Consider the following 11,587-nt stretch of genomic DNA (forward strand, 5'->3'; position numbering starts at 1 on the left):
AGGAAATGTACAAAATATCTTCATGAAACATGATCTTTACTTAATATCCTAATGATTTTTGGCATAAAAGAAAACCCATACAATTTATTGTTGGCTATTGCTACAAATATACCCGTGCTACTTATGACTGGTTTTGTGCTCCAGGGAAAGAAAAGTCTCTAGACCTAACCTAGAAACTAGAAGCTACCAGGTGCCTTGCATGTGTGTTGCACAGCACCAGCAGATGGCAGTAAGAATGAATTAGAAAACAACTAATGTTGTTCAGCAGTGGATTAATTTAATGCATCACTTGCTTTTTTCACTCTTTTATTCTTGCTGCTAGGCTGAACTTACAGTATACACTCTATTTACTCTTCTCACTACAGATGCACTCTTACACACCCTGCAGCTGTATTGTATGTAACGTTATATATCATGATACCATGCATTCTTGGCATGTTTACCCTCTTTAGGAACACCCAGGGAAAGACCTTCTTAACTTAAGTACAACTTGGTTAATAGTTAATACACTTTTCTGATTTAACAGTTGTGCAGTTTTTCTGCTTTAATCTTTTCCTTTTTAATCGAATGCTAATCTAAACATAAGTGAAAGTTTCATAGACAAAATCAAGTTGGCCTAATGTAGTGGTGTTCAATCTTTTGGCTCCAAGGCTCCCCCTACTGTCAAAGACAATATTTTGAAGGGATATTTCTGATATATCTACTGTAATGACACAGCTGCTAATTTTCAAAATTGTGACCCTGGACCCTCTTAAGTCGCTGGGGTATATTTGTAGCAATAGCCAAAAATACATTGTATGGGTCAAAATTAATGATTTTTCTTTTGTGCCAAAAATCATTAGGAAATTAAGTAAAGATCATGTTCCATGAAGATTTTTTTGTAAAATTCCTACTGTAAATATATCAAAATGTAACTTTTGATTAGTAATATGCATTGTTAAGAACTTAATTTGGACAACTTTAAAGGTGATTTTCTCAGTATTTTGATTTTTTGCACCCTCAGATTCCAGATTTTCAAATAGATGTATCTCGGCCAAATATTGTCCTATCATAACATACTATATATCAATAGAAAGCTTATTTATTGAGCTTGTATACATCTCAGTTTGATAGAATTTAACCTTATGACTGGTTTTGTGGTCCAGGGTCACAATTTATTTACAGAAACTAGCAGTGGTAGTATATTCAAATGGTTTACACTTTTTTTTTTTTGTGATTACAGGACTTTGTATTTTTTTTTTTTTTTTTTTTTTTTACTTACTAATAGCAAATTCTATTTGGTTTTACAATGTTTACATGTATATACATTATAAAAAAAATTAGATTACAAAAATTGTTAATTTTGTAAATAAATGTCATTACTTTTCCAGGTTTATAAATAACACTTTTAAAATGATCATAGTTATCCAGGTTGCTCTAAACCATTAGCACCATGGATCTTAAATCTGAATCTGAAAATGGCAGTCAAAAGTTGTAATTTTTTAGTGTTTTTAAAGATGTCTTTACTGCTCACCAAGCCTGCATTTATTTGATTCAAAGTACAGCAAAAACAGTAAAATTTTTACGGTTTAAAATAACTTTTCTATTTGAATATATTTTTAAATGTAATTTATTCCTGTGATTTCAAAGCTGATTTTTTAGCATCATTACTCCAGTCTTCAGTGTCAATATTTTAAAGGGATATTTCTGATATCTACTGTAATGTCACAGCTGCTCATTTTCAAAGTTTATTTACAGAAACTAGCCGTGGTAGTATATTAAAATGGTTTCTGTAATTTTCGTCAGTGTTTACACTTTTTTCTCCCCCAGTCATTTGTGATTACAGGACTGTTTTGTATTCGTTTTTTTCTTTTTTTTTTACTTACTAATTTTCCTTTTTACTTTGCATTTCCACCGGTAATAGTACAATATAACTACAGAAGAGTCAAGTTTTAAATACAACAAATATGGAAACTCGTTAGTCATTTTTGAACGCGATGCTATTGGTCTAATAGGATTCAATGATCTATGCTAAGCTATGCTAAAAGTGATATCGCCAGAACAGGAGAACGGCTGAATGGATTTCAAAATGGTAAAAATCAATTTATTAACTCGGGGGGAGTTGGAGAATGAGCCTATTTCCAAAAAAAGTGGAGTGTTCCTTTAAATGATATAGTGTGTAATGTAACAAAAGCTTTTTATTTCAGATAAATACTGATCTTTGAATCTTTCTATTCATTAAAGAATCCTGGAAAACGTACTCAACGGTTTAAAGGTTGATATTAATCAAAATAAATGTTTTTTGAACAGCAAATCAGCATATTAGAATGAATTCTGAAGGATCATGTGACACTGAAGACTGGAGTAATGATGCTGAAAATCACAGGAATAAATTACATTTTAAAATATATTCAAATAGGAAACAGTTATTTTAAATAGTAAAAATATTTCAAATTTTTACTGTTTTTGCTGTACTTTGGATTAAACAAACCCAGGCTTGGTGAGCAGAAGAGACTTTAAAAACATTAAAAATCTTACCGTTTTAACATTTTTAGCCAACTTGCAGTAGCACTGGTTTATCTAACGGCATCCATTTCATTTTATAAATTCCACTAGCTCATAATTTATCTTTTAGAGACATACAAATTGTGTACTAAATGCTACAAAGCAGACACTACAGCAAGAGAATCTGGAGTTGGTTTTATTGTTCTAGGCAACATTAGAGGTGCATCAAGGACATGGGAACAGAACTATCTGTATGTCTCGCTTTAACCCACACAAACCACACTACAGTACTTCTGTCCTGCTCGAGCTCACACAGAGCCTCTTCTACCACGACAATTCACCATCAGATTACAGTGTGCAAGTGCGATTATGGAGAATTCATGGGGCAATCTTGTCCACAAGAAGATGAAGAGACAAGGGACAAAACTGCAAAACATTTCATGTTCTCGCTTTGTATTTTAAAATGGCAAAGCCTTCTACTGATGACAATCTCCGCTAGAACGATCTCACCGAAAAGGCTGCACACAAAACGAGTGAAGCAGAAACTAGACGATTCTTCACAGGAAAGATGCGTGGCTTCTCCTCTACAATGCTTGTAAGACTTCAGCAGAGATTCACTATCGAAACGCTTCCAGTTGTGATACATTTCTAACAGTGGAAAGAAGTTCTTAAAAAAAGGATAAACAAATCAAAACAGTCTTTTTTTGCCCTGGTGATCTTTCCATGCAGTTTAGTGACAGGACAGAAAAGCGCTTTATTGTACAGCAGTGCGACTCGAGAGTTTCTAAGGATGAACGACGGATTTGCGTCCGATGCGAGAGGCTGCAGTACAGGCTGAGAACCAGTCCACTTTGTTTCCACCATCTCTCAGAGAGATGCGGCAGAGAACACGGCCAGGCTGACTAGCTGCCTTTCAGTATCACACACAATTCATACATGTGCAATGCGAGTGCACACCTGGCCACAAGGGTCTGGCCGCAGTACAAAAGCAAACCACTTGCTACATTAGATTAGAAACCAAAGCAAGTATGCGGCCTCACTCGCACAAACACAGTCGCTTCAGGGGGACAGATATTATAGAAGGTACAAAAAAAAAAAAAAACCTCTTAAAAAAAACAAAACATAACACAATGGACAGTAAATAATACAAACGCACACGCAAGCACGCTATTATGCCGCGGTTTGTTCCTGGGCTCCGTTTTCATCTATTTCCATTGCACTACCGTTTTCTTTCTTGTCCTGTTCCTTTTCTTGCCCCGCCTCTTTCTGAAAAATAAAAAACACAGACCGCATTAGATAGAAGACGAGAGATATCTGGTGGGTAAATCTTTTGTGCAGTGACTAAGAGCTAGTAACCGTAGACACTTACTTTGGCGTCCCTCTCTGCAAACTTCTGGAACATGTTGGCATAGAGGCGTTTGTCCTTCTCGTGTTGCTCTTTGATATGTTTCTGACAGAGCATGATCTGAGACTTTGCGGCCTTATTGGCTGGGTACAACTGGGTGACGTGCTGGAAGTCTGCTCTCGCCTTGTCGAACTCCTTCATGACAACCAGCGCCTCTCCTCGCCTGAACAAAGCCTTCTCGTTATTTGCGTCCAACTCCAGTGCCTATACACATTAGATAGAGATTTATACATCAGCTGAATAAATATACAAGCTGAATAAATATACAAGCTGAATAAATTAGCTTTCCATTGATGTATGGTTTGTTAGGATAGGACAAAATTTGGCTGAGATATAACTATTAGAAAATATAGAATATGAAGGAGCAAAAAATAAGATTAAAATACTGATTAATCAAAAATTACATTATTATATTTATGGTTGAAAATTTACAAAATATCTTCAAGGAACATGATCTTTACTTAATATCCTAATGATTTTTGGCATAAAAGAAAAATCTATCATTTTGACCCATACAATGTATTTTTGGCTATTGCTACAAATTAAATGTATTTTAGAAGTGCTACTTCTAAAATAGAAAAAAAAAAAGCATTAAAAAAAAAAAAAAGTACTAAATAATGCAACAACTACAAAAAAAACTAAAATGAAAAAGCTAAATAGAAATACAAAAAATAAGTAACACTTATTTACATGATTTTTGCACATTGACCATTTTAAATGAAGACATTAGAAAATTATGGATAATTTATTAACATGTTTAATAAATCAGCTTTTTTTGCAGCCCTTAAATATGACTGAGTAAGCATGACCACACATAAGTTGTCAATTTCCTACCTTGTCACAGTTCTCGAGGGCAGGGTTTGGCTCGTGCAGCTTTAGGTAACACATAGCTAGGTTGAGATGAGCAGCCAATCGCAGAGCTTTGGCTTTCTCTTCCTCGTCAGGCTGCAAACTGGAATCGTGCTCCAACCAGGAAACAATGCGTTTGTACTGCACGGCTGCCTGCTTGTATTTCCCCTCCTGTGCACACGAAACACATTCCAGTTCTAAAAGTGTACTATTAGATTAAAATGGGATGTAGTGGATGAATACATGACAGTATGCATAGCATTTCTTTTACCTTAAAATACTGAGTTCCTTTCTCTTTGACGATGGCACTCTGTTCTAGTTTCTCAATCGAGTTCATCTCCCAGGATTCTTTGGCCTGTGTTAGAGAACACAACATCTTAAGCTCATATCCATTCATGACAATGACAATTACTGCATAACTATAAAATAACTTAATAAAGTTAGATTGACCATGGACCTCAAAACCAGTCATATGTGTCAATTTTTTCAAAATTTAGGATTTATACATCGTCTGAATTCTGAATGAATAAGTTTTCCATTGATGTATGGTTTGTTAGGATAGAACAATATTTATCCGAGATACAACTATTTGAAAATCTGGAATCTGAGAGTGCAAAAAAATTGAAATATTGAGAAAATCACCTTTTAAGTTGTCCAAATGAAGTTGTCAGCAATGCATATTAGTAATCAAAAATTACATTTTGATATATTAATGGTAGGAAATTCACAAAATATCTTCATAGAACATGAGCTTTACTTAATATACTAATGATTTTTGGCATAAAAGAAAAATCAAATTTTGACCCATGCAATATATTTTTGCCTATGTGCTACTTAAGACTAGTTTTGCGGTCCAGGGTCACATATTACACTTTATTGTTGTTCTTAGGGATGGCTTCAATGACCTTAAATCAATGTACAAGTAATATCACATACCCAAAAGTGCCCTAAAATGTAAACCTCAAAAACATGATATCCCCCCACACTGGCTTTTTCCTGAGTAATGCAGGAGTGAATTCTGCTGTGCACAGATTTAATTTAGGAGGACACACTGACCTTCTCAAATGCATTCAGTTTGATTTTGTACTGCAACGTAGCATTAGGTGGAATGTTGAATTTGTCACTGCCAGCAGTTCCAAAGCCGTACCTGGAATTGAAACACACACATAAATAAATGAACATAAAACATAGACATCAACAGATACTGGAGTGCAGGTGCAAGAAACATGAGTTTACTTTGGTTTGATGGTGAAGAGAGCCTCTTCTCCCTGCTCCATAGCCTGCAGGGCTTTCTCCACGCCTGGAGGCAGACCCAAACTCTCTCCCTCTCCCACCTCAAACTTCAGCTCGCGCTCGTCGAAAACACGCTCCTCGTGGCTGCCCTCCAACCACACTAAGCCAAAGAAATAGAAAGATTAACTACTGCAAAGGGTGCACAAAACACAGAATGAATTACTTTTGCTTCTTATAACATTTGCTTTACTCATGGATCCTTTGCAGACTGACATTTATTGATTGTTGTAGCTATAAGAACAGTGTTTTACCTTCCACGGATGCACTCTCGTTAGGTTTTGTGTAACCCTCCCCCTTAGTGATGATCCTGCGAATAATTCCACCATCTTCTTCATCTGTGATGTCCTCCCCACGAAACTCAAACAACTCCACCTGCCAGACAAATAAATGGATGCATCAATAAACCAGCTCCTCGCAATATTCTGAACATCCCGTTTGTATGCATCTGGGCCTCACCTGGAACACAAGGGTAGCGTTAGGTGGGATTTTGGGTGGGCTGCCAGCAGCTCCATAGGCATACTCAGGTTTGCAAAACAATTGGCAGATCTCGCCAATCTTCATTGTGGCCACACCAATGTCCCATGCTTTGATCACCTGACCTGTGAGAAAATTTAAAATGGTTGACTTGCATGCTTGACGATGTTAAACTGCATCATGCCCTGCAATAACCACACTGCATATGGTTAAATTCAAGATGGTGTAAAGTTGACATGAAATAGAAATTATAGAAGTTCACTTCCAGGATGAAAATTTCCTGATTAATTTACTCACTCCATAAGATGTTCATGTCTTTCTTTCTTCTGTCGAAAAGAAATTAAAATGTTTTTGAGGAAAACATTCCAGGATTTTTCTCTATAGTTTTAAAGTTGGAGGTGAACTAACCACGAGTAACTTTTCGCAGAGCTAGTCCAAAATGAGCATTTGTGGTTAAATTGTATACATTTTAATTTTTTAAGAAAATGACTGATCATTTTGCTAGATAAGACGTTTTTCCTTGGATGGGATCGTGTAGAGCCCTTTGAAGCTGCACTGAAACTGCGATTTGGACCTTCAAACTGTTGGCCACCATTGAAGTCAACTATATGGAGAAAACTTCTCGAATGAAAACAACTTATCTGCGAATGAAGAAAGAAAGACATGAACATCTTTGATGACATGGGGGTCAGTAAATGATCAGGAAATTTTAATTCTGCAAGTGAACTTCTCCTTTAACCATATTTTCTAGATGCTACCTACCTGCGGACTTTAGTTCCAGGCCTGCTCCAACACAGATGTCTGTAATTATTAAGTGCTACCTAAGAGATTAATTAGCTGGTTCAGGTGTGTTTAATTAGGGTTGGAGCTGAACTTTGTAGGATAGTAGATCTCCAGGAACAGGGTTGGGCACCCCTGCTGTAAACAATTCATGCATACGTTTCTTTGTTTTGACCTATAATTTTTAATCGATTAAGTTGATGTTCCAATAAAATTACTGATTTCTCCAATCATTTAGTCCAAGCTCAAAATCATCTGCCTCCATCCAGCTGATGTACAGAACCAAATCCTCATCAAACCCAACTTTTTTGATTATTCGTTTGACTCGCATGTACAAAACAAAAGGGGATGACATATTTTGTAAGTTAAAACCCATCCTGAAGACAGTGAGTTTTTTTATCATTTAAAAGCACCTGAAATGCCTGAAATAAGGTCTGCGGTTTCACAAGCTCAAGATATTTTGATATTTTACTCTATGGTACCCCCTTGTGTGTTTTTGAGCCGGTTCAAAAGTTTACATACACTAGATTCTTAATACTGTGTTGTTACACGAATGATCCACAGCTGTGTTTTTTATATTTAGTGACAGTTGTTCATGAGTCCCTTGTTTGTCCTGAACAGTTAAACTGCCCGCTGTTCTTCAAAAAAATCCTTCAGGTCCTACAAATTCTTTGGTTTTCCAGCATTTTTGTATATTTGAACCCTTTCCAACGACTGTATGATTTTGAGATCCATCTTTTCACACTGAGGGACTCATATGCAACTATTACAGAAGGTTCAAATGCTCACTGATGCTTCAGAAGGAAACACAATGCATTAAGAGCTGTGGAGGGGGGGGGGGTGTAAACTTTTTGAATTTGAAGATCAGGGTAAATTTTACTTATTTTGTCTTCTGGGAAACATGTAACTATCTTCTGTAGCCTCTGAAGGGCAGTACTTAAAAAACACACCTGTGGATCATTCAGGTAACAACACAGTATTAAAGGAACACTCCACTTTTTTTGGAAATAGGCTCATTCTCCAACTCCCCCCGAGTTAATAAGTTGATTTTTACCATTTTGAAATCCATTCAGCCGTTCTCCTGTTCTGGCGATATCACTTTTAGCATAGCTTAGCATAGATCATTGAATCCTATTAGACCAATAGCATCGCGTTCAAAAATGACCAACGAGTTTCCATATTTGTTGTATTTAAAACTTGACTCTTCTGTAGTTATATCGTGTACTAAGACCGGTGGAAATGCAAAGCTGCGAGTTTCTAGGCTGATAAGATTAGGAACTACACTCCCATTCCGGCGTAATAGTCAAGGAAGTTTGCTGCCGTAATATGACCAAAGCAGGCGGAGTAATATCAGAAATGAGTTCCCAGCTAGTTTAGCATTTGCACATGTGCTGCGTGGTATTACTGCTCCTGCTTCAGCCTTATTACGGCAGCAAACTTCCTTGACTATTACGCCGGAATGGGAGTGTAGTTCCTAATCCTATCAGCCTAGAAAATTGAAGCTTTGCATTTCCACCGGTCTTAGTACACGATATAACTACAGAAGAGTCAAGTTTTAAATAGGACAAATATCGAAACTCGTTGGTCATTTTTGAACGTGATGCTACTGGTCTAATAGGATTCAATGATCTATGCTAAGCTATGCTAAAAGTGATATCGCCAGAACAGGAGAACGGCTGAATGGATTTCAAAACGGTAAAACTCAACTTATTAACTCGGGGGGGGAGTTGGAAAATGAGCCTATTTCCAAAAAAAGTGGAGTGTTCCTTTAAGAATAAAGGGGATGTAAACTTTTGAACGGGGTCATTTTTTATAAATTCAACTATTATTTATAAATATATTACTATTATTAAACGTCTTTTATGTGAAATACCTTATTCAGGTCAGTACTAAATAAACAATAACATCCATTTTGTATGAAATGTGTCATCACTGACATAAGAAACCATTATCTGTCACTACTTACAACAAATTGCTCCTTTAACCAGTCACAACAGGTGTCATTTATATATAAAACTACAGCGCCAACAACCTGTTTAAATGTCAGAGAGGGTAGACAAACATTCAATCTACTTCATCTCACAGCACCCACCTTTGCCCAGCTCAAAGGAGAACTTCTCCCCTCGATCACGGCTGGAGTCGAACTGCGTGCCATCGAGCAGTGTTCCGACATAATGTACAAATACTTTATCACCGGTCATAGGCAACTCGGTGCCTGTACCCTCCTTCTTGACCAACTGTAGAAGACAGAAAGAGATTAATCATCCATCTGTAGGTCGCACTACATTACAGCTGTGATCTGTCAATCTTCAAAGGCCGCAGACAGAAAAATGTTCACACCTAATGCTTGCATTTATTATATAATACTTAAAAACTGCAAACGAATTAATCCTAGTAAATTGTTTTAATCCTATAGTAAATTGTTTTAAAATTGCATAGGTGTGTCTATAATTACAGCTCAGATTAAGCACAGATTTCTCAAATGCATTAACCTGAAAGTCTTCAATTATCCAAAACAAGTAATTCCTGTCTGAATCACTTTCTATGTAAAAACACTTAACTTACCTGAAAGAAGTTTCTAGAAATTACATGCTGACCTGCATGTGGATACTATATAAACTGCTATTAATTTCATTACACAAACGTGTAACTTGTATACAAATGCAAAATGGATGACATTTTAATGTTTACCTGATATTACACGTGGTTAATCTGTACAAACAGTAAAGTTAATCTTAAAATAAGATTTCTGCCACCATTTATTCGCCCTCATTGTTGTTCCAAACCTTATGACTTGTTATGGAACACAAATTACATTTTTAGACATAATGACAATACCAGTCACCATTCGCTTTTGTTGTATAAGCCAAGATGCAATCAAAGTGAATGGTGACTAGAGCTGCCAACCGCAAATGTTTTACCTGACATCTCAATTTGTGTTCTTCATAAAAAAGAAAGTCACAGACATTCAAAATAAATAAATTATGATCAAAACCATCATGGGTGAACTGTCCCTTTAAGCTGGACAAGCTCGCTAGAAAGATCTAGCAATGCTGCAAAATTAGCAACAGGCTGTGTTTGAAACGAGTTAGTAACCTACTAACCTTTAAACAAATTAACACATTATTTGCATTTTAACGCATAAAGCAGCTACAGCTGCAGTAAAGTGAGCTAACATAGAGAAATATTGTCGGTAACGTGCATTCAGTGGGTCACACCTCCCTCAAGGAGTCAATGCGGCTCATAGCACTGCAGTATTTACCTTTAAAACACCTCCATCTTTCTTGGGGGTGATGTCTTCACCCTCGGTGGGGATGCTACAACCTTCATTCACCACCTCTTCTGCAGTCATCTTTGATTTAATATCAATATTTCCTTCGAAACAGCCCAAAGAATAGATCCACTCTCCTCACAGAGCGTCTCTCTGAGGTCTCTCCTTCACCGCAAATCACTGGAGACTCGACGTCTGCAGTGTTACACGGAATTAATATCGTTATTAGGAATGGATTTGCTGCTCCACAGCGCGAATTTGACGGTTCGTGCTTGATAAATGTAGTTTCTGAGTCCGCAGACGAGCTGCGAGAGGCGTTTATATAACGTTCGGCCCGCCGCTGGAAACTGACGCGACTCAGCGAACTTTCCAGAGCTGAGCTAGAGAGAGGCGATGGCAGCGTCTAGAACGGACTGTAACCTTAGGGACCGTCATTAAATTCTGAACTATAGCCAACAAAGAAAAGTTGTTAGACACGTTTTATAGGCAATTATTTTTGTGTGTGTGTGTGTCTTTGTTCATGCCAAACAGCGTGCAACAACTAAAATATATAAAATAAGATATGTGACCCTAGACCACAAAAACCAGTCATAAGTAGCATGGGAATATTTGTAATACATTGTATGGGTCAAAATCATCAATTTTTCTTTTATGCCAAAATCATTAGGATATTAAGCAAAGATAACGTTCCATGAAGATATTTAGTAAATTTCCTGCTGTACATATATTAAAACTGAATTTTTTGTTAGTAATATGCATTGCTAAGAATTTATTTGGACAACTTTAAAGGGGATTTTCTCAATATTTAGATTTTTTTGCACCCTCAGATTCCAGATTTTCAAATAGTCAGCCATATCATAACAAACCATACATCAATGGAAATCTTATTTATTCAATTATTCAATTATTTATTTAAATCTTAATAAAAAACTGACCCTTATGACTGGTTTTGTGGTCCAGGGTCACGTATAATAAAAACACTAATAAAAACCAAAAGACAGAGATGTCAAATGTATGCATTTATGAATTAA

General features: G+C 36.5%; 1 protein-coding gene across 1 annotated transcript; it reads right to left on the bottom strand.

Annotated features, from left to right (window-relative positions):
• Positions 1-2,664: 2,664 nt before the first annotated feature.
• Positions 2,665-10,954, bottom strand: fkbp4 (FKBP prolyl isomerase 4). Its single transcript, XM_073850643.1, has 10 exons — positions 10,548-10,954; positions 9,378-9,522; positions 6,488-6,630; positions 6,283-6,403; positions 5,975-6,131; positions 5,795-5,885; positions 5,010-5,093; positions 4,724-4,909; positions 3,854-4,093; positions 2,665-3,750 (listed from the first exon to the last, which is right to left on the bottom strand). Exons 1-10 carry the CDS (start codon positions 10,635-10,637, stop codon positions 3,655-3,657), a joined length of 1,353 nt encoding a protein of 450 aa, XP_073706744.1. The 5' UTR covers positions 10,638-10,954; the 3' UTR covers positions 2,665-3,654.
• Positions 10,955-11,587: the final 633 nt, after the last annotated feature.

Source organism: Garra rufa, chromosome 11 (assembly GCF_049309525.1).
Source record: "Garra rufa chromosome 11, GarRuf1.0, whole genome shotgun sequence".
Taxonomy (NCBI): Eukaryota; Metazoa; Chordata; class Actinopteri; order Cypriniformes; family Cyprinidae; genus Garra; species Garra rufa.

Excerpts from the sequence above, each read along its gene's own strand:
- fkbp4 (XM_073850643.1), bottom strand. The coding sequence starts at position 10,637 with ATGACTGCAGAAGAGGTGGTGAATGAAGGTTGTAGCATCCCCACCGAG. Across the intron at positions 4,094-4,723 it reads CCCTCGAGAACTGTGACAAG|GCACTGGAGTTGGACGCAAA; the intron begins GTAGGAAATTGA and ends TAATGTGTATAG. Across the intron at positions 3,751-3,853 it reads TTGCAGAGAGGGACGCCAAA|AAAGAGGCGGGGCAAGAAAA; the intron begins GTAAGTGTCTAC and ends TTTATTTTTCAG.